This window comes from Mustela nigripes, chromosome 10 (assembly GCF_022355385.1).
Source record: "Mustela nigripes isolate SB6536 chromosome 10, MUSNIG.SB6536, whole genome shotgun sequence".
In the NCBI taxonomy this organism is placed as follows: domain Eukaryota; kingdom Metazoa; phylum Chordata; class Mammalia; order Carnivora; family Mustelidae; genus Mustela; species Mustela nigripes.
The window spans coordinates 9,927,637-9,951,465 of NC_081566.1; the positions used below are offsets into that span (position 1 = coordinate 9,927,637).

A 23,829-nucleotide genomic window follows, 5' to 3' on the forward strand; every position below is an offset into this window, starting at 1 on the left:
AAAGGCGTCCAAATCAGAAAGGGAGAAGGGAAATATTCCCTATTTGCAGGTGACATGATACTCTATGTAGAAAATCCAAATGACTCCACCCAAAAACTGCTAGAACTGCTAAGTTCAGTAAAGTCGCCGGACACAAAATCAATGTGCCGGAATGTGTTGCATTTCTATACACCAATAAGGAAGCAGCAGAAAGAGGAATTAAGAAAACAACCCCATTTACCGTGCACCCAAACCAGTAAGATACCCAGGACTAACCAAAGAGGTGAAAAATCTGTCCTCTGAAAACTATAAAACACCGATGAAAGAAATTGAAGGCGACACAAAGAAATGGAAAGACATTCTATACTCACGGATTGGAAGAACAAATATTGTGAAAGTGTCTGTACTGCCAAAGCAATCTACACCTTTAATGCAATCCCTATGAAAATACCAACCACATTTTCTCACGCAGCTAAAACAAACAGTCCTAAACTTTGTGTGGAACCACAAAAGACCCGGAATAGCCAAAACAATCTTGAAAAGGAAAAGCAAAGCTGGAGGCATCACCGTTCTGGACTAGGAATCATACTACAAAGTTGTAGAGATGAGAAAACAGAATGGTACTGGCACAAACACAGACACATAGATCAATGGAACAGAACAGAAAACCCAGAAATGAACCCACAACTGTAAGGTCAATTAGTCTTCAGCAAAGCATGAAAGAATATCCAATGGGAAAAGACAAATGATATTGGGGAAACTGGACAGCAGCATGCAGAGAAATGAAACTGGACCACTTTCTCATGCAAAAAAATAAATAAATAAATAAGGAAATGGATTAAAGACCTAAATGTGAGGCCTGAAAACCAGAAGAATCCCAGAGGAGGATACAGGCAGTAAACTCTTTGACATTGGTTGTAGCAACTTCCTTCTAGATATGTCTCCTGAGACAAGGGAAACAAAAGCAAAAATAAACTATTGGGACTTCATCAAAATAAAAAGCTTCTGCCCAGAGAAAGAAACAGTGAACAGATCTAAAAGGCAGGCTACGGAATGGGAGAAGATATTTGCAAATGACAAATAATTTCACTCTTATGTGGAACTTAAGAAATAAACAAGAAAAGGGAAAATTAAAAAAAAAAGAAAGCCAAACCAAGAAACAGACTCTTAACTATAGGGAACAAACTGTTACCCAAGGGGAGGTGGGGTGGGGGATAGGGAAACAGGTGATGGGATTACGGAGGACACCTGTTGCGATGAGCGCTGGGTGTCGTGTGACAATGTTGAATCACTATATTGTATTCCTGAAGCTAATTTATTACACTGCATATTAACTAACTGGAATTTGAGTAAACACTTAAAAAAATAAATAAAATGACCTTAAGTTTAAAAAGCAGACATCAGCTTTGTGTGCTGGCCGTGTTAAAACCAGTGAGATTTTCCCAAGACAATATTACGACTAGTTAGAACTTCCCCAGTACCCTACACAAATTCCACTATATTCAACTCTTTGTATTTCAATGAGATAATAGGACAAACTCACAAAGATGAATTGGGCAAGATTGTGCACTAAAGAATAATTATAGCAGAGGAAAATTGGAGACAACAGAAATGTCTACAATTAGAGGCTTGGCTAAGTCAATTATGGCAGAACTCTATAATGGAATACCAAGCAGTCACTAAAAATGGTGCTGTGATCGATATTCTTTTGAGAATGAAAAATGCTCTCAATTTACTGTTGAATGAAAATTAGATTAGGAGACAACAGTAACAGTAGCTAACCCTGGATGGTAGGATTCAAAGTGGTTTTTACTTAATCTAAACTCTTCCTACATATCCTTTTCTTTTTCTCCAGTAATCATGTATCATATTGGTGATCAGCAAGGATATGAAACTGGTTTTATTTAAAAAAAAAAAGAAACGCAAACAACTGATTTGAAAAATTGTTTGCAGTAATTATGACACGGGGTTAAGTCATTGCTTAAAGAGCACATACATCAGGGCGCCTGGGTGGTTCAGTCGTTAAGCGAGTGCCTTTGGCTCAGGGATCACGACCTGGGATCAAGCTCCACATCCAGCTTCCTGCTCAGTGGGAAGCCTGATTCTCCCTCTCCCACCTCCCCTGCTTGTAGTCCCTCTTTCACTGTCTCTCTTTCTCTCAAATAAATAAATAAAATCTTAAAAAAAAAAAAAAAGAGCGCATACAAACTGCTAAGAAAAAAATGGAAGATCCTAGTAGGAGTGAGCAGAGAGCAAGAACAGCTGGCTCACATCGTAGAAAGCAGATCACATACAAGCGTTTGGATCATCATTCAGAGTCACTTGGAATCAAGGAAGTATAAATTTAAATAGTGAGATAACAGTTATTTTTTTGCTTATTAAATTAGCAACAGTGGTTCAATGCCATATATATATTTTTAATTTATTTGCCAGGCAGAGATCACAAGTAGGAAGAGGGGCAGGCAGAGAGAGAGAGAGGGAAGCAGGCTCCCCGCTGAGCAGAGACCCAATGTGGGGCTCCATCTCAGGACTCTGGGATCATGACCTGAGCCGAAGGCAGAGGCTTAACCCAATGAGCCACCCAGGCACCCCTGCCATATTTCTAATGATAAAAATTAATATCAATAAATTGTGGTGTATCCCTTTGGTGCTGTTAAAAATTGAAGGTTATGTAGGTTATGTTGTAGCCTGGAAGAGTATAACATTTGAGTGAAGAGATGAAGAGTTAAGGTTTTTAAACTGATGAGTACTAGCAGTTATGTGGGGGGGGGGGGGATAGAGTGTGGGAGAGAACAGGATCCCTCTAGTGAGAAAAATCTGGTTCAGTCTAGTTCTGCTGCTTGGCAACTCTGCTCTGAGCTTTATAATTTTTTTTAAATTTAATTTTATTTATTTGACAGACAAAGGTCACAGGCAGAGAGGCAGGCAGAGAGAGAGAAGGAGGAAGCAGGCTCCACACTGAGCAGAGAGCCCAATGTGGGGCTTGATCCCAGAGCCCTGAGACCATGACCTGAGCTGAGGGCAGAGGCCCAACCCACTGAGCCACCCAGGTGCCCCTGAGCTTTATTCTTTATTTGTTTTCTTTTGTTTGTGTTTTTTGAGAGAGAGAGAGAGCCTGAGTGAGGGGAGGATCAGAGGGAGAGGGAGAGAGAGAATCCCAAAGAGACTCCAAGCACAGTGTGTAGAGCTCGAGGGAGGCCTCGATCCCAGGACTCCAAGATCGTGAGCTAAGCTGACATCAAGAGTCTGGTGCTCGGGGCACCTGGGTGGCTCAGTGGGTTAAAGCCTCTGCCTTCGGCTCAGGTCATGATCCCAGGGTCCTGGGATCGAACCCCACGTCGGGCTCTCTGCTCAGCGGGGAGCCTGCTTCCTCCTCTCTGCCTGCCTCTCTGCCTACTTGTGATCTCTGTCTGTCAAATAAATTAAAAAAAAAAAAACTTTATGAAAAAAAAGAGTCTGGTGCTCAACCAACTGAGCCGTCCAGGCACCCCAGACCTCTGTGAACTTTGACTGATACATACCTTTCTGGTTATAAATGTAGATACAGCATCTGGCACAGAATCTGGTACATAATGTCTCATTCAGTAAGGTTTTGTTGAGTGAATGAGTGGTAGCTCCTAAGTGATACATGTAAAAGGTTGTGTATGAAGAAAGATTGGAGGAAAATATAGCCAAGTGATTAGTGGTTCTGTTAGGGTAATGGGAATATGAAAAGCTTTTCCTGTTTTCTATAATTTGATGGTATTGTATTTATAATCAAAAAGAGTATATGAACTTTATCTCTTTCTTTATGGGTGTCCTATGTTATTATTTGAAAAATAAATTTTAAGACTTGATTGCATTATTTTTTCTTTTACTCCACTCAGCCAAACACCTTGGAGTCAACCTCAAGAGCTTTCTTTTCCTCTGCGTCTAACATCAAACCTATCAGCAAGTCTTGTCGGCTCTGCGCTTTCGATTATATCCGGAATCCTATCATTTCTCACCATCTCCGACTGCTTCCGCCACCATCCCTGCCACCATTCGACTCTCCCCAGGACACCGCAGTGACTGGTGTCTCCTTAGATCCTTGTCCCTTTCTGGGATATTCTTAAGATTATAGCTGAGGTGACTATAAAAGCCAGGCCATGTCACGTCACTGCCTAGAACCCTCCAGTGGTTCATCCTCTCATTTAAAGTAAATGACAGAACCTTTAAAGCACTATCAGAGATCATGTAGAACCTGTCTCTACCCCAAAATTCACACTTCTCTGACTTTATTTCCTACCATTCTGCCTCTGCTGTTCTATTTGGCTAAAAACTCCTGCAGATATTCATAAAGCTGGCTCTTTCCCAGGTGCAAAAATCACCTTATTACTAAGGAGGTTTTCCAGTACCAACCCCCCCACCCCTTTCTCAAGACCCCGTCCCCCAGACTCTCTGTGTCTTACCTGCTTTATTTTTTCCAGCACCATTTGACTGACAGTGTATTTTTACCAAATATGTATAAACTTATATATCTCTCCCAATAAAAACAGCTCCGTGGAGGTAGGCATTTTTGCCTGTTTTGTTCCTTGCTATAATGTTAGCACTTAGAATAATGTCTAGAACCTAGTAGAGACTCAATAGATATTTATTGACTAAATGACTTTTTAGATTCTTTCTTTCTTTTTCTTTTTTTTTTTTTTTTGAAGATTTTTATCTGACAAAGAGAAACAGCAAGAGAGGAAACACAAGCAAGGGGAGTGGGAGAGGGAGAAGCAAGCTTCCCACTGAATGCAGAGCCTGATCCGGGGCTCGGGCCTAGGACACTGGGATCATGAGCTGAGCCAAAGGCAGATGCTTAACAACTGAGCCACCCAGGCTCCTCTTTGTAGTTGTTTCTCATAAGTAAATCTTAGTCTCAAAACTAGTTTGAAAGCCTTTTGAGAGACTGTCTCATGTTGCTTTTGCCTAGCTCCTACCCCAAGGTCAGCCCTCCTTAAGTGCACAGGCAGACACATCAGTGAGCCACAACCTATCCATGGAGCTGGATTCCTTCTGCCTCTTGGGCTGGGACTCTGTCCAGACTACTTGAGACAGAAGATAGGCTGTGTTGGAAAGCATTCTGTGTCTTGATCCACGTGGTGGCCCCAGGACTATGGACATTGTGTACTCAAGAGCACTGCGCCTCTGGTACTGTGTTGTTTGTGACTCGTGCCTCGGGAAATGAATGTTCGTTCATTCCTAGCTTAGTGGTTGAAATTTTTGTTTTTGCATTCAAAGATAGAGTAAACACTTTTTATTACTTTGTCTTTTGCAGAGCTAGTCGTAGCAGAATATCACAGAAAAATCAAGGAGGCTTTTGAAGTGTTTGACCACGAGGCGAATAATACAGTGGATGTGAGGTTTGGCAATGTTTTCTTTGTCTTAATTCTAAATTATTGATGCAACTCATACAGTAGAAGAGGGCTCCTGTCTTTTTTTCAGTCCTTGGATTTATTATGCTATCTATGTATCTATCTATCTTTGATTTGAGAGAGTGTGGATGGGTCTGTAGGGGGGTAGGGGTGGAGGGAGAGAATCTTCAAGCAGACTCCCTGCTGAGTGCAGTGCCCAATGTGGGGCTCCATCCCTCAACCCATGAGATCATGACCTGAGTCGAAACCAAGAGTTGGACTCTGAACCAATGGAGCTACCTAGGCACACCACCTATTATGCTATTTAAATTTTTTATTTTCCGTGTTCTGTGAAAGGTCTTTACTAACTATTCTTCAGATCAATCCTGTTTCTTATTCTTTATAGTCTGGGAAAAGAATATCCACATTGTCCACTTCAACCATAGGCTGTCAGTTCTGCGGGGGAGGTGAACTCGGCTGGAGCATTAGTGCTAGAGACTTAGCTGGTGCTTAGTAAATAGTTGTTGACCGAATGAACAGAATTTGCTTTTAAAATAAATAAGTATAGGGCACCTGGGTGGAGCAGTCTGTTGAGCCTCGGACTCTTGGTTTCAACTCGGGTTGTGATCTCAGGGTTGTGAGATCGAGCCCCGTGCTGGGCTCGGCACTTAGAGATTCTCTCCTTCTCCCTCTGCCCCTTTTGCTTGTGCGCGCTCTCTCTCTCTCTCTCTCTCAAATAAACAAATCTTTAACAAATAAAATAACTAAGTATGTATTATCAAGCCGTGAATTAGAAAGATTAATAATGCTTAAACGATGATGTGTTCCCCAAGTAAAATAACAAAAAAGAACCCAAACAAAAGAACATAAGAGATGAGAGAGCCATGAATACTGGTAAGTCAGGAGCAAAGGAGACGGAATGGTTTGAGACCAGAAAGAAAAAAAAAAAAGGCAGAGGGAGACTCTCCGGGAGAACAAAGAAGCTGTAGGGTCCACACACTGTAGGGTCACGTTCCGGAGCGGCTGTGAAGCCATTCTTCCAGGAGAGCGAGCGCAGCGGTCCCATCCGGCAGGCCTGTGGCCTCCGCACACAGCGGCCAGCCTGGCTGCGGGAAGGGACAGGGAAGGACAGTCGGAGGCTCATGCGCAGGTGCCCTCGCTTCTAGGACTAGGCCAGGCTCCAAGTGCTTTAACCCGAGCTACGCTGGAGGAGCAGCCCGCGCTGTTATTGTATTTGCGACAGGTTGTCACTACACACATCGTTTCGTTTCTTACATCTGGAGGCACCAGGTGTGACTGCAGGAGAGGGACGGAGAGGCGCGTCCAGTTCATGCTTTGTACCAGCGCCTTGCGAAGCTGAGTTTTGCACCTCGTCTGTGTTTATGGGCCTTACAACAGGGGGTGAGGCTGAGAATTACCTTCTAGAACCGTTGCCGTAGTCAGCCCAAGTGAGCCTTGGCTCCGCTGTTGCCTCGGACATGTGCGGGTCACGTGCTGGGCTCCAGGTGCTCGGGCCACAGCGCAGGTGGCCTGAGTGACCCCGGAGTGGGAGCTCCTGGGAGGAAAGTGACCGGGTCGGACCCGTCGCTGGGGCCAGGAGCTCACGTCCTTGACCTCATCTTCGTCTTTTTACTTGTGTGCTAAGAGTTGGCATCTCCAGTGTCTGGAAACATAGAAAAGGTTTGCTCAAGGTCCTATCAGGGTTTTAAGATTCTAGGCCTCTGCCTGCTCCCTCCTCGCCCCCCTCGACCGCTCCCCCTTCGCAGGAGGCACCCCTGGACCTGTCTCCGGCCTTTGGGCCTCCTGACAGAAGCAGTGAAAAGAAAGCCTCCCAACCCTCTTAGAGCACTGATGCCAGGTCTTTTCTGGGTAAAAGGGCTAATTTAGGAAAAACAGACATGCTTGTGGGATGCGTCTTTCTCCCACTGAATGGGAGAAAATTTTGAAAATTTAAACATTTTACTGCGGCCCCAAGGGAAAGTATGTATTTTTACAATGTAAATGGTCTACTTCATTATGTAAAGAAGGTTACAAAGAAAACTGGCATTATTTTTCTCACTCAACGATTAATGCTATGCATATTCGAATAGTAGCAAGAGGGATGGATGTAGCTTCCTAATCTTTATTCCTTCTGTTAATTCTGAAGCTCATCACGAGTGTTCTCATGCAGCTGGTGTCATTACCACGTGCCCTGCATGGGACAGAGAAGCCAAGTGACTTGCCCAGGAGGGCACAAGGGCTGAGCAGCAGAGGCGGTGCTCAGAGTAGTTCCTTCTGTTTGGGCAGCTGCCCCGTGGCCCCAGACGAGACCCTGGGAACGCAGGGATGGATGAGATCTGGTCCTGCCTTCCCCACTGGCCGCTCCTTATTGTGAAAACAATTAATCCAGCTAGAATTTATTTTAGCACGTGATTAAAAGTGAAAGTCTAAATATAGACTTTTTTCCCCCCGAAATTGCTAAAGTTTATTTTATTTACATCATGAATTGTTACACCTACTTTATAATATGCTGCATTTTCTATAACTGAATCTAACTTGAGCTGTGTATTCTAATCTATGGCTTTACCTTTCAGTCTTCTATTAGGTCAGTCTAATCCTAATTGTTTTTTTTTTTTTTAAAGATTTTATTTATTTATTCGACAGACAGAGATCACAAGTAGGCAGAGAAGCAGGCAGAGAGAGACGAAGAAGATGTGGGGCTCAATCCCAGGATCCTGGGATCATGACCTGAGCCGAAGGCAGAGGCTTTAACCCACTGAGCCACCCAGGAGCCCCAATCCTAATTGTTATAAATTTAAAATGTGCTTTAATATCTGATAGAACTGAGCTCTTTATTACTCTTCTTTTTAAATATTTTTAATTAATTGAAAAAAAAAACCCAAGACATGGAAATAACCCAGTTGTTCATCAACAGATGAATGGATTAAGAAGTTGTGATGTACAGATATAGGTTTGTGTATCTCTATCTCATAATGGAATGTTACTCAGTTGTAAAAACGAGGAAATCCCGCTGTTCGTGACAACATGGTTCAGTCCTGAGGGATATGCTACGTGAAATAAATCAGAGAAAGACAAACACCCTGTGATTTCATGTATATGTGGAATCTAAACACAGACAATGAAAAAAACGAACTCGGAAGAAGAGATCAGACTTGCGGTTACTCAGGTGCGGAGGGTGGGGAGGAGTCCTTGGAGGAGGACTGGGAGGAGCCTGGTGGAAAGGAGCGACGTTCAGTTATGAGCCGAGAACTAGGGATGTGCTGTGAAACGGGAAGACGACCGCTAGTGGTGCCCTATGGGCTCCAGGGAAGCTGGGAGGAAAGTAAACCCCAAGAGTTCTCAGCATGAGGAGACCTTTTCTTTCCTTTTCGTGTGTGTGTGTGTAAGAAGATATGTCGGTTGAACCTCTTGTGGTCATCATGTCCCAACATCGATAAATCAGACCGTCTTGCTGTATGGCCTTCAACTTACACAGCGACTGATCCACGTCAAATTTTTTCTTAAGAAAACTGGGGAGATAAAAAGAATCGAAGGCAGAATTCTACATAAAGAGCGGTGTCGAGAAGTGGATGGAGTGAGAGTCCAGAGACAGAGATAATGGCTGGGTTTGGGCAGGAGAGAGCTGTTCCTGGAGAAGCTTCTAGCACATTTGGCTGTGTCTTCCCTACCCTGTAGGTAAGGCGCCGTTTTCCTTGTAGGACAGACCCGGGCCCCCTTACAGATGAGTTTTGAGGCTACTCTCCCTTCTCCCTACCTCTGCTTTGCACAAATTGAAAGATCGAATTTGAAACTGTACCACTATGTAAAACATCACAAAATGGGTCCCTGCGGCTGTCCTCCTGGCTCTGAGGGCCGACCCTGGGGTCCAGAATCAGACTGCCTGGGCTCCACTCCTGGTTCTCTGAGGAACTTACTTTTCTCCTTCACCTCATAGAAAGGACCCTTTCAGGGGTCTGGGAAGTCAAAACTATTTTTATAATAAATCTAAGTCAGTATTTGCTATTTTCATTCTCGTTTTTTCTCAAGTATATATTGGAGTATTTGAAAAGCTACATGATGTGTGATATCCCAACAGATTGGATGCCGAACCCGATAGGAAAATCCAGCTGTCTTCTGCTAAGCCAGACATTACAGAGATTTGCAAACATGTAAAATGGTGCCGTTCCTCTAATTAAATTTGTTCTTGTGGAAAATAGTTATTTTTCATAAAATTATGTTATTAACATACACTTGTAATGAATTTATTGTTTTTCTAAATGAAAAATTTAAATATTTAAAAAAGATTTCTAAGTGAATATTTTATTTTATTTTATTTTATTTTTTTTTTTTTAAAGATTTTATTTATTTATTTGACAGAGAGAAATTACAAGTACACTGAGAGGCAGGCAGAGAGAGAGAGAGAGAAGGAAGCAGGCTCCCTGCTGAGCAGAGAGCCCGATGCGGGACTCGATCCCAGGACCCTGAGATCATGACCCGAGCCGAAGGCAGCGGCTTAACCCACTGAGCCACCCAGGCGCCCCAGTCTAAGTGAATATTTTAAAATTTTTTGAGTTCTAATATGGCAAATACAGATAAATACAACTCGCAGAAAGAAAGGCTTTCTGAGGATCTCTGTCATGTTTAAGACTGCAAAAGGAGTTCTGAGACCCCAAAATATGAGAACCAGTGTTGTCAGTGGACATTTTTAAAGCTCTTAAAACAATATCAGCTCAGAAAAAACTAGCTTGGGATTTAAAACTTAGAACAAATTAGGTATTAGCAGTGGTAGTAGTACACTTTATATTCTTGAAGTAAACAATTTAGAGTTGTTTTTCCTCGATTTTCTCTGGATTAGTAATTATACATAACAAACCTCTCATAAGAATTTTTTACATAGCGGCGCCTGGATGGCTCAGTGGGTTAAAGCCTCTCTGCCTTCTGCTCAGGTCATGATCCCAGGGTCCTGGGATTGAGCCCCGCATGGGGCTCTCTGCTCAGCAGGGAGCCTGCTTCCTCCTCTCTCTCTGCCTGCCTCTCTGCCTACTTGTGACCTCTCTCTGTCAAATTAACAAATAAAATCTTTAAAAAAAAGAAGAATTTTTTACATATTTCTGTGCATTCTGTTTTGATCTTTTAACTTTTGAAGCAGTTCATTTTCCTTGTTGAATAGTGTTTGCAACTTGGCATCTTGAAAAACATCGAGGCAGGTTTTTAAAAAAATAACACTAACTGGGGGCATTTTAGTGTTGCCTCATATAAAACCTAGAACATAATACATTTTTTAAAAAATATCTTATTTATTTATTTGAGAGAGATAGAGAGAGCAAGCGTGAGAGGGGAGAAGATCAGAGGGAGAAGCAGACTCCCCATGGAGCTGGGAGCCCGATGTGGGACTCGATCCCGGGACTTTGGGATCATGACCTGAGCCAAAGGCAGTGGCTTAACCAACTGAGCCACCCAGGCGCACCGAACATAATACATTTTGACTTACGTACATTTTCCTGCTCTGTGTTGAGATTTCAATCAATACAGCTGATTGAAAATGAAGTTTTTGAATAGATAATATATAGACCCAGGATAAGATCCTTAAGGTACAAAAAGTAGTATTGGATACATCTTTTTGCCTCTAACTCATGGCTATCCAGTTCCTCTGTTTTCTTTTTAAGATTTTAGTTGTTTGTTTATTTATTTATTTGAGAGAGAGAACAGTGGGGGCAAGGGGTGAGGGGAAGAGGGAAGGACAAACAGATTCCATGCTGAACGTGGAACCTGACGTGAACTCCCTCTCAGGACCCTGAGGTCGTGACCTGAGCTGAAACCAAGAACCAGACGCTTAACTGACTGAGCCACACAGGCAGCTATCCTCTTTTTAAAGGCAAGAGTTGTTACAGGTTTTTTCCAGAGAAAGTCTATGCAAATGCGTGTGTGCGCGCGCACGCACTTGTGTTTTATTGTGGTAAGTATATACAACATAAAATTTAACATTTTAGCCATTTTTAAGTGTGTAGTTTAGTGACTTTAAGTATATTGACTTTACTACCATCCATCTCCATATTTTTGCTGAAGTTGCTATATTGACAGGGTGTTCTCTTACTTCATTTTATGAGTGTGCCTGTTTCCCTACAATCTCAAACAAAGTTAATTATCAACCTTTAGGATTTTTGCTGATGTGTTATGTGAAAAATAGAAACTCAGTGTTAATTTTCATTTCTCTAATTATGGACATCTTTCTGTATGTCTAAAAGTGATTTGTATTTCCTTTTGTTTGAACTGACAGTTCATGGCCTTTCCCATTTTTTATTGAATTGTTTACCTTTTTATATATTAAAGATCTTAGCCATAGTGCGTGAAATGTATGCCATCTGTCTTTTGACTATTTTTACTTTCTGGTGTTCAGAAACTTAAAAAAAAATGGTTAAATTACAGACCACTTGAGTATGAATTTGGAAACAAACCAAAGTCATCAGAGTGGTTTTAATAGAATAAATTTAAGTTAACCTAAATAAAGCTAGTATGGTAAAAAGGAAAAAAAAAAAAAAACCCACAACATTCCACAAAGAATGTCTCTAAAGGAGTGAATTAATTTTTCCATGTAGATGATGAATTTAATTTGAATGCCACTCAAATCTGAATCACAAACCAATCTAGTTTTTTGTAATGTATGTTCTTTCATCTTTGACTCTTAACGATAAAAGTATACTAGAAGTTGGTAGAGCCAGTTGTTGGCTCTATGACTGATTTTTTTTTTACCTTATTACAATATTATTGACTAATTCCCTATGCTGTTCTTTTCATTTGTTATTTATTTCATAGCTGGAAGTTGTACCTCTTAATCTTCTTTATCTATTTCATCCACCCTCCCTCCTCCTCCTCTCTGGCAGCCTCCAGTCTGTTCCCTGAGTTTAAGGGTCTGTCTGGTTTTTGTGTGTTTGTTCATTTCCTTTGCTTTTTAGATTCCATATATAAGTGAAATCATATGGTATTTGTCTTTCTCTGTCTGACTCATCTCACTTAGCATAATACCCTCGGGTCTATCCATGTTGTTGCGAATGGAGAGATTTCATTCTTTTTTATGGCAAAGGAATGTTCCGGGCTGTGTGTGTGTGTGTGTGTGTGTGTGTGTGTATCACATCTTCTCTATCCATTCATCTGTGTTCATCTATCGATGGACACTTGTGTTGCTTCCATATTTTGGCTGTCGTAAAAAATGCTGCAGTAAATATGGGAGTGCATCTATCTTTTTGAATTAGTGTTTTGTTGTCTTGGGATAAATACCCAGTAGTGAAACTGTTGGAACATATGGTATTTCTATTTTTAATTTTGTTGAGGGCCTCCATTATTGTTGTCTACGGGGGTTGTACCAATTTATATTCCTACCAACACTGCACGAGGGTTCCCTTTTCTCTCTCTCTCTCTCTTTTTTCCCTTTTCTTTTTTGCCCACACTTGTTATTTTTTGTCTTTTTGGGACTAGCCATTCTGATTGGTGTGAGGTGGTATTTCATTATCGTTTTGATTTGCATTTTCCTGAGCACCTCTTCATGTGCATGTTGGCCATCTGGATGTCTTCCAGGGGAAAAAACATCTAGTCAGGCCCTCTGCCCATTTTAATCAGATTATCTGGGTTTCTTGTTTGTTTGTTTTATGTGTGTATGTGTTCCATTGTATAAACACTCTATATATTTTGGATATTAACCCCTTATTGGCTATATCTTCTGTTATTCGCTAGATTGCCTTTCTGTTTTTGTTGATGGTTTCCTTTACTGTGAAAAAGCTTTTTGTTTTGGTGTAGTTGCAATGGTTTATTTTTGCTTTTGCTTCCCTTGCCAGAGGAGACAGATCTACAAAAATGTTGCTAAGGGCAATGTCCAAGAGATGACTGCCTCTGTTTTCTTCTGGAAAGAAAGGTTTAATGGTTTCGAATCTTACATTTAGGTCTAATCCATTTTGAGGGGGCTTTTCTTGAGTCGGTGTAAGAAAGCGGTCCAGTTTCATCTTTTTTTGCATGTAGCTGTCCAGTTTTCCCAATGCAATTTATTGAAAAGACTGTCTTCTCTCCATTGCATAGTCTTGCATCTCTATCCTATTCTACTGATGCATGTGTTTGTTTTTGTGCCAGTACCATACTGTTTTGATTACTATGCTTAGATTTTTGTGGACCACCTCTTTTTATTCATTTTCCTCATTCCTGCATCACTTAAACCACAGGAGTGTCAAGAGTAGCAAATGAAGAAACATGAAAGCATTTCGAAAAGTATAGGAGGTCAGATCAAGTTATATATGTTTTTAACACTCCTTTCTCATTAACTCTGGAATGAATTAACCCTCAAGAATTTGGTGAACCAAGATGATGTAGGTCCAATCCTGGAATAAACATGCTGGTCATCCCCTTCCCCAGCTACATCCATTTGCGCCCTTGCTATGTTTCAGCGCCTTTGCAGAGTGATGTGATTGGTATTCTAGACTATTCTATATTTCCTTTACTCTTACATCCACTGTAGGAGATTTTCCCCAATATTTTCTAGTTGTTTTCTTCACCTTTGGGCAAACTTTTTGCAGCCCAGCAGCCCCCGGTATCCTGCTAATGCGGTGAGTCTCTTTTCCAGTGCTTCCACCTCAACTCAGCACGACTCTCTGAGGTACACAACATCCACTGTTCATCTTGTACGCTGATAAGGGGACTTGAGTTTCTTAAGCAGTTGGTAAGAACTCAGAGTGTATTAGGTCTTGTCTAAAATTCATTAAGAAGTAGGTAGTAAGAACCTCTTTGTGATGGATTAGGGATCACTCTTCCAAAGAAGACTGGAGATACCATAAATATGATTTCTACCTCTTCAGATTTAATGCTATGTTTGAAGATAAGTTAATAGCAACCCTTCACAATACATTTAATCAGGTAGTGAAAAACAATTATTACTTGAGAAAGCTTGAGCCTCAAAAGAGCTTTGAAAAACTGTGCAGGTCAGTAGATCTGTATCTGTGCACTGGAAAAACAGTGTTAAAGAGGAATGGGATTGTTGGACCCATGGACTACTTTGTAGGGAATTAATCATAAAAACTGAGGTCCATTTATACATAGTTCACGCATATGAGCAAAATGACTGATGAATTAGAATAGAGGATAACTTGGATAAATTTCAAGAGCAACGTTGAGTTAAAAATAATTACAGAAGGAAGCATATGTTCTGATACAATATATATAAATTTTAAACCTACAAAATAATGGTGTCTTTTGTTTGTGAATACAATGACATGCATGGAAATGATAAATATTATCCCCAGAATAGTGGTGTCATCTGAAGACAGAGGGGGAAGGAATGGAGAGTGGGAAGTGGGACTTTAGCTGTTTTCTGCCATGTTTTATTGTTCAGGAAAAAATCTGGAACAGATGTGGCAAAAGGTTAATATCGGTTAAATCTCAATATTGGATATATGGCTGTTATATTTTTTCTGTACTTTTTCTGTAATATTTCACAATTATTTGTAAAAATAAATATTTTTTCTCAAGAGTGGTTTATACATTGTCTTTTCATCATCTCACTTTCCAGTTGCTTTGTAAAAAATAGGTTTGCTTATGGAGATCTGGGTGGCTCAGTCACTTGAGGGTGTTGACCGACTCTTGATTTTGGCTCAGATCTTGTTCTCAGAGTCCAGGGATCAAGCACTGAGTTTGTGTGTGTGTGTGTGTTTGGGTGGGGAGTGTCCCTGCTCACCGGGGTGTCTGCTTGTCTCTCTCTCCCTTTGCCCCTCCCCCAGCCCACCAGTGCATGCGGTCTCTCTCTCTCTCTAAAATAAATAAATCTTTAAAAAATTGGTTTGCTTATAACAACCCTCTTGATGAACTGTGATTATAACTGTGATTAAATAATCTCTTAAAGTTTAAAAAAATCACCCCAAATCCTGCCTCCTGAAAGCACAGTTGTTCATGTTACACAAGTGTAGCTCTAGATGTTTTTCTTACCCATGTGTAATAAGGTACATGGCTAGAAGGGTGGAGAGTTGATGCAAAAGGAAGGAGGAGGAATGGGAAGACAGGACAAAAGAAAACATGTGGAAGAAAAAAATCTAGAATATAATCTCTTTGAGGGAGGACCTTCTGTCTGTTTTGCTCTCTGCTGTATTTTAGCATCTAGAACAGTGTTTGCTGCATGGTAGGTCCACGGTATACATACATTTATTAATGCATGAAGGAGGAGACTATCCTGTAGAAATAAGATCACAATACCCATTCTTTAAAAAAATAAAAAGTATCAGTTTAATTTTACTTGAATTAACAAAAGAAAAAAATAAATTTAAAGTGAAGAAATTGTGGAATCTCACAGGTTTCCTGGTGATGAGCAACATTATTTTAAGTTCAGAGAAGATAATGAGGAAAACATGAAGAGTTTGTAAAATGAAAAATTTTGTAATTTGTGAGGTGAAAAATACAATTTTTATGGGTGTCTGGGTGGCTCAGTTGTTTGAGTGACTGACTCTTAATCTTTGGCTCAGGTTGATGTCAGGGTCCTGGGATCAAGCCCCACGTGGAGCTCTGCACTCAGCAAGAAGTCTGCTTCGGGATTCTCTCTCTCCCCTGTTGCCCCTTCCCTGCTTGCTTGTTTTTTTTTTTTTTCTCTCTCTCTCTCTCAAAATAAGTAAATCTTTAAAAAAAACACATTTTTTTTAAACATAGATAATGTATTTACATGGTTAAAAATTCAAAGAGAACAGAGTACAGAGAAAAGTCTAACTCCCTTCCACCAGCCACTCAGGACCCCTCCAAAGTACTCGTTACTCAAGTACTAATTCCTAGGGATCACTCCAGAAATATTCTGTGTATACGTACACATTATTTTCTTACCCCACCCTTACATTTTTTCCTCAAATGGTTGCATGCTTTCGTTGCATGGTACTCTTCCCTTGGGATGGAATCAAGCCTGTGCTGAAGTTCATTTTAATGACGTCTCAGTAGCGTTCCGGAGTCCAGAATGGATGTAGCTTTCCAGTTTATTCTTTTTTTCCCCCAGTTTATTCTTGGTCTATGTGCATAAGTGCACTAAGTTTTAGTGTATTGGAGGGCATCAGAAAGCCCCTTAAACCATACCCCGGGCTTTATAAACGGGAGCCAAATAGGATACACGTGACAGACGAATAACTCCTGGAGTCCGACTACTCTGTTGGGACACTTAACTTGCTGTGTGATAAAGAGGATGTTTTCTGTATTTAATAGCTTCGGAGGCCGACTCACTTGACTCTGGATTATAGCTAGCTGTCTGTTGTGTTTACCGTATTGTCTGGATCCGGGGCGAATTTTGGTGTACGGCTGTGAACATCGGGAGCCAGAGGCTGGGGACCGGTGGTCTCAGAGTGTGCTTCCTGGGGCCTCTGGGTGGCTATCTTCCGTGATTTCCAGGTTCATATTCCCACAGCCTCAACCTGGTCTCCTTAACATAGGAAATACAATATAATGCAAATAAAATAAAATAATGACGGAGCAGCACGCTGATACACAGTGTCATAGGCTTTCTGGTGTCGGCCCATGGAGAGAGATCATATTTGATTAAGTTTTCATCTCCGCTTAAAGCAATTGTGCCCAGAGAAGGAGGTCAAACGGCACAAAGCAGCACAACCTGTACGTTAGGGAACTCTCACAAGGATTGCTCTCTATCTGGTACAGTTACCCCCAAATCCTGATGAGGGCGTATTAGGCCATTTCAACCCAATATATAGGCCAATAGTGCTACTAATTCTCCTCGTCCCTGGCAGTGCTAGTGATTCACACCACGGTGGTTGACTGTGGTAGAGATTGGGTAGTCTAATTTTATTATTCTTCCTGAGCGTATAGCTAAGCTCAAATTCGTGCATTCCCTTGAAGATAGAGGGAGGCTGGGAAGTAGGGTTTAGCCAGAGTTCTGGCTGGTGGGATGTAGGTGGCAGTGATGTGCGTCACTTTTAGACCTGCTGCTTAAAAACCTATCACGTATGGTCCTCCGTATTTTCTCCCCTTCCGGCTGGACGCATACAAGCCGAGTGACGCTGGAAGCCGTGTGTTGAAATTGACGGAACCGCAGGATGGAGGGAGCTGGGCCCCCGGAATGAGTCTTTGGAGCAAAGCCATTCTTCGATCAGGAAGACTCATTTTGGATTTAAAAGAAGCCACTTCCGTAAGTGCAGTGAGCCACTGGCTGCTGGCGTTGGTTGTAGTGCTGTTCGTTGTCCTTGCAGAGCGGCATTATTGAATTTTCTCCTCTGGAACCCAAGGAAGCATTTGGGGACCCTAGATATCTAACAGGCTATGTCCTAGGTTGTGGCTCGTTGAAGAGGGCTGATGGGGACTAGGAGAACAGCCTTCATTGTTTGCTACTCCTGACAAGCATGATGTAAAAAACGTCTCCCTTTATGACTGACCCTACAAACCGCAAGCTGTGGAGAGCAGATATATTTGTGGTTGCATAAAAAAGCCTGGGAATTGTTTGCAATTGCCCGAGCTCTCGTTGGGGGGCAGTGAGGAGGGCATTGAGGGTTAGTAACCAGTGCTTCTGTGTCACACCCAGTGCAAGGGACTCCGTCCCGACCACAGTTCATTGTGGTCATGGAATCCAGCGTCCTACAAGTTGTACCCAGAGGGAGTGGCAGAAACCTCATCCGTTTCATCTGTAGATATGGCCAGATGTCTAAATCTGGTCTTTCCTTGGGGGAGGTGAGAAAGACGGGACTGTTCTGGACGCTATTCTAGTAGTTGTGAAAGGGAGATTCGATTACGGGAGCAGGGTCCCAAGGAGCATGGGAATTCATGCTCCTTGGGACTTTGAGGGTCTTTGGGGGAGTCTTTGAGGGACTCCGAAACCAGTGTTTGTAAGTGTCACTGCGTAATGCCAAGATGAAACCAGGCCAGAAGCCAGGCTGCACGTGCTGTAATTCAAGTCGGCTTCTGGTTAATTTAAAGGCCTGGTAGGTACACCAGCTCCTAACCCGAAGTCGCCTTCTGTTTCATTTTCTGAATTACTGAAATGTGACACTCAAATGTCTGATTGTTGTTGTTGTTGCTGCTGTTTCTTCCCTGAAAACTACCGGTGCATTTTGTAATGGTTTCCAACCTTTTCACTGGGAACTCATTTTGGCCATCTTTCCTTTGCTCACCCAACTCTGGAAGTATTTTTGTTTTTCACTAAGAGCTTCTTTCTCTTGCCTCTCCCGAGTTACAAGCATATTGAAGACAAAATGTACTGAATGTTTGGGTTCATTGTTGTGCACAACATGGTCTTTTTCTATATTCAGTGCCAATGATATTAGCAGAGACTATGTTACTCATTTGTGTTGTTATTGGAAATGAGTGTGTAAAGGTGAGTTGGGCTGTGCAGGGAGCGGTCCTGTTTGTGCCCTGCGAAGCCTGGATGCCGTTACCTACGCAGACAGCAGAAATCCTCAACTCAGAGAGGTAACTAATGGATTTGGGCTTTTAGAAAGAAAATGTAACTCTGGGAGGGTAGGTAGGTTGACACGTAGACCAGATCCATGGTTTCCAATTCTGAGGCCACACTGGAATCACCCGGGACTGTCTAAAAAAAAGCCCCCCACCAAGAGAATGAGCAAAGACTTGAACAGGGACTTCAGCACCCTCCAGTGACATGAAATCTTTCAGTAGCAGCTACGGACAAGGGTATGGGGCAAGAGGGATTCCCATGCTCTGCTCAAAGGAATCTTAATTAGAGGTTGGGGGGAAAATGGCTAACTCTGTGTGTGTGTGTGTGTGTGTGTGTGCGTGTGTGTGTGTGTATGCGTGTGGTGGCCTTACAGAGCTGCCCCATCACCCAGAGGGCCCAAGACCGCACACGGGAGAGCCAAGGACTGCAGCTCTCCAAGCCCTGAGAGCTCTCCATCCTAAGAGACCCAGCGGCTCTCCTGAATCCACGGCCTAAGGCAAACCGGAAACAGGAAGTCTGCACAGGGGCAGGCCTGGATGGTCTGAGTGCCTAGCCGTGCATTCACAAGTGAGTCAGCTTCCCTTGGCATTCACCCTGATCTCTGTATTGTGCTGAGTCCTCCTCTCCCTGAGGCAGTGAATGTGGAATGCACGGGTCACCTTGGCTGGGGGGAAAAAGGTACCATGAATTGGATGGAAAGGTTTTCATTGTCATTGCAAAATATCCCACTACATACATATCTTTCACGTGGTGATGCAACATGGGGGCTTAAGTGGGTATGAGAAGAATAAATGAAAGAAGATGGGATTGGGAGGGAGACAAACCATAAGTGACTCTTAATCTCACAAAACAAACTGAGGGTTGCTGGGGGGAGGGGGTTTGGGAGAAGGGGGTGGGATTATGGACATTGGGGAGGGTATGTGCTTTGGTGAGTGCTGTGAAGTGTGTAAACCTGGTGATTCACAGACCTGTACCCCTGGGGATAAAAATATATGTTTATAAAAAATAAAAAATTAATAAAAAAAAAAGAAAAAAAGGAATAAAGGTGGGTAATATGCTGAAAAAACAACAACAACAACAACAAAAAAGCTCTGACCCAGTAAAACCCCCGGCTAATAACCTGTCATTGTCTTTCTCTTCATAGCTGAGAATCTTGGTACGAAGGAGAGTGTGCAATTGGTAATTTGACTTCTACCTCCAACCCCATTCCCATTCAAACTGTGGTCTCCTGAGGTCACCAGTTGTCTCTTCCCTTGTCTTCCCTGAGTTCACCTGCTGTTTTCATCCAACATCTCCAGTTCTTCCTTCTCGGCTCCTTTTGGGGACAACTGGGCCTCTAGATGACATATTAATGTCCCCAGAGGCTCATCCCCATCCCTCTTTTCACTTTATGCCCTGTCCTGGGAAATCTCATCCACATCCACATCTGGAGCTCAATCTGGAAAAAAAAAAATTAAGAATCTAGAACAACTCTAGGTCAAAGGGGAAATTTTAGGACAATGAAATTGAAAACTTCTGGAAAGTAACCATAATGGAAATGAGATATGGAAATGGAAATGGCATTAGAATCCATGAGGTACAACCAAATCAAAATTCATGAATGCCTTTATCAAGCAAAATGAACGCATAAGAGGATGAACAGGATATTCAGTTCAAAAAACTAGGGAAGAAGAGTGAGCTGAGAGAGACCAGAAGACAGGGGTTGGTGAAGATAAAAGCATAATGGCCCCAGGAAACAGTAGGAACTAATAAATAAAATGAAAGCCTGGCTCCTTGTGAAAAGTTAAAAAAAAAAAAAAAAGTCAAGTCACTGGCATTTTTGGTTTCTTTGAGAAAAGCACAAAAAGTCACCAATGACTGGGGTGAAATAACAGTCAAAACAGAGAAAATTTAAACATCATGAGAGTAGTTTGTACAAGTCTGTGCAAGCAAATTTGAAAATCTAGCTGTAAAGGGCAGCTTTCTAGTAGAATATGAGTTTGTCAAAACTCATATATGTGGATTGGAACACTTATTACCAGTAAGCTGGCAATACTCTCCAAATCAACAGATTCAGCATAATCCCTATCAAAATCCCAGCTGCCTTTTAAATTTTTTAAGATTTTATTTATTTATTTGTTAGGCAGAGATCACAAGTAGGCAGAGAGGCAGGCAGAGAGAGGGGGGAAGTAGGCTCCCCACTGAGCAGAGAGCCCCATGCTGGGCTCCATCCCAGGACCCTGAGATCATGACCCAAGCCGAAGGTAGAGGCTTAACCTGCTGAGCCACTCAGATGCCCCTAAATTTTTTTTTCAGTAATTGGCAAGCTGATCCTAAAATTTGTACGGAATTGCAAGGGACCTGGAATAGCCACAAACATTCTCAAAAAGGAACAAAGTCGAACTTACACTTGCCAATTTCAGTATTTAAACAAAGCTATAGCTGGGGTGCCTAGGGGCCTCAGTGGTTGAGCCTTTGGCTCAGGTCATAATCCCAGGGCCCTGGGATGGAGCCCTGCATCGGGCTCACTGCTGAATGGGAAGCCTGCTTCTCCCTCTCCAGCTCCCCCTGCTTGTGTTCCTTCTCTTGCTATCTCTCGCTGTCAAATAAACAAATAAAATCTTAAAAAAAAAAAATCCTGAAAATAAATAAATAAGCAAAACTAGGGTAATCAAGACTCTGTGATACCGGCATAATGGCATGAGGCTACCCATGTCCTTCAGTGCAACAAAGTTGAGAGTTTGGAAATAAACCTTTACATTTATGGTCAACTGCTCTTCAACAAAGTTGGCAAGTCAAATTCAATGGAGAAATAATAGTCTTTTCACCAAATGGTGCTAAGACAGCTGGGTATATCCAAGCAAATAAATGAAGTTGGTCACCTGCCACATACCATATGCAAAAATTATCTCAAAGTTAGATAAGAGATTACATGTAGGACCTAAAACTGTAAAACTCTACAAGAACACCGGGTGTAAGTCTTTGTAACCAAAGAGTAGGCAGTGGTTTCTTAAATATGACACAGGACATCAAGCACAGGTCATCAAGGGAGAAAAATAGATAGATTGGACTAAATCAAAATTAAAAAGTCATTTTTTACTGTAAAGAAAATAAGTCAGAAGGGGAGAAAACATTTGCAAATCATATATCAGCATCCAGAATTTACAGAGAGCTCTTAATAAGTCAGTAATAAAAACACAAATAGCCCAATTAAAAAGTGTGTAAAAGATTTGAATAGACATTTCTCCAAAGAACATATTTCGTGGCCAACATGCACATGAAAATATGCCAAACATCGTCAGTTGTTAGGGGAACACAAATCAAAACCATAAAGAAACACTACTTCAGATCCCCTAGAGTGGCTATAATTTTTTTTTTTAAGATTTTATTCATTTATTTGACAGAGAGAAACCACAAGTAGATGGAGAGGCAGGCAGAGAGAGAGAGAGAGGGAAGCAGGCTCCCTGCTGAGCAGAGAGCCCGATGCGGGACTCGATCCCAGGACCCTGAGATCATGACCTGAGCCGAAGGCAGCGGCTTAACCCACTGAGCCACCCAGGCGCCCTATAATTTTTTTTTAATGTAAAATAAAAAATGTTCGTGAGGATGTGGAGAAATTAGAGCCCTCATATGCTGCTGGTGGGAATGTAAAATGATGCAGCCCATTTCAGAAGCAGTTTTGTAGTTCCTCAAGAAGTTAAACAAAACAGAGTTACTCTGTGACCCAGAAATTTTATTCCTAGGCAGGTACCCAAGAGAAATGAAAAATTATGTTCACACAAAAACTTGCACATGAATGTTCATAGCAACATTATTCCTAATAGCCAAAAAGGAGAAACTCAAGTGTCCATCCACTGATGAATGAATAAACAGAATGTGGTCTATCTAAACACTGGAATGTTCTTCAGCAAAGGAGAATGAAAGAACTGGCCCGCGCCGCGCAACAAGGAGAGTGAACCCGGGAGACATTATGCCAAGTGGAAGACACCAAACACAGAAGGCCACGGTGGTATGACGCTTCTGGGAAGTGTCCACAGTTGGCATCCATGGGGGGGGGCAGTAGTTAGTGATCCCAAGGAGGTGAGGGGAGGGCGAATGAGAAGGGACTAACAGGTCCGGGATCCTTTCTGGGGTGACAGACCTGTTCTAGGATTAGGTCGTGGTAGTGGCTGCTTACCATGTGAATTTCCTAAAAACCACCGAGTTATACACTTAAAGCTAATTGACAAAAAAAAAAACAAAGCAAAACAAATGAACAAAATCTGGATCCCCGTGAAGATAGAACATCTAAACATACTCACTTCGACAGAATCGATAGGGAAGTTTTCAGACAGCTCTCTCACTGAAAGCCTTCCATCCAGATGCTTTCATAGGAGAATTCTATCAAACCTGAAAAAAACTTTTGTACCAAGTTCTTCTCGAAAATAAGAAATGAAGGCAAACTTCCAAATTCTTTTTCAGAGATAACTATAATACAGATAACAATAACTTAATTTTAAAAATCCTCCAGAACAATCTTACTTTATGAATAGATTATAAGTTATTAGATATTATTCATTATTATGAATAGATTAAAAGTGATTAGACTAGATTAGATTAGATATGAATAGATTATAAGTGAAATGCCGGCAACAAAATGCAGGGTCGTATTAAAGCAAAATGGGATTTATTCCAGGAGTGAAAGAACAGTGCTATGCTGGGAGGTGTATTAATATATTTAATTATATTCATAGATCTGAGAGGAAATATCATAGGATCATCTCTATAGACACTTAGGCATTCGACCGAATTCGATACACACTCATAATTTTAAAGACTCAATACATCAGATTCTGCAGAGAAACAGAAGCAATTAGAATTGTCTGTATCATCTATACCTACATCTGTATCTGCATCTGTATCTATATATTTATATGTAGAGTGAGGGGATAAGGCGATTTATTATAGGGATCGGCTCACACAATTATGGAAGCTAAGAAGTCCCATGACTACTGTGTGTAAGCTGGAGAACCAGGAGAGCCATTGATGTAATTCAGGCTCAGTCTGAAAGCCAGAGGATCAGGGGAGCTGATGGTGTAAATCTGAGTCCAAAAGCCGGAGAAGCAGGAGCACCGGTGTCCCAGGGCAGGAGAT

At 41.8% G+C, this 23,829-nt stretch overlaps 1 protein-coding gene across 21 annotated transcripts in view; it reads left to right on the forward strand.

Moving 5' to 3' along the window:
- Positions 1–23,829, forward strand: part of EFCAB2 (EF-hand calcium binding domain 2) — a 143,932-nt gene that overhangs the window by 49,015 nt on the left and 71,088 nt on the right. For 10 of the 21 annotated variants that reach the window (XR_009406556.1, XR_009406557.1, XR_009406558.1 and 7 more), the window contains exons 2-3: positions 5,261–5,340; positions 17,320–17,457. Coding sequence is in view for 17 of the 21 variants with exons in the window: in XM_059412548.1 (XP_059268531.1) it covers positions 5,261–5,340; positions 17,320–17,457 (218 nt within the window). In the remaining 4 variants the exon portion in view is untranslated. The other 11 variants (XM_059412551.1, XM_059412552.1, XM_059412553.1 and 8 more) reach the window with 7 other exon arrangements.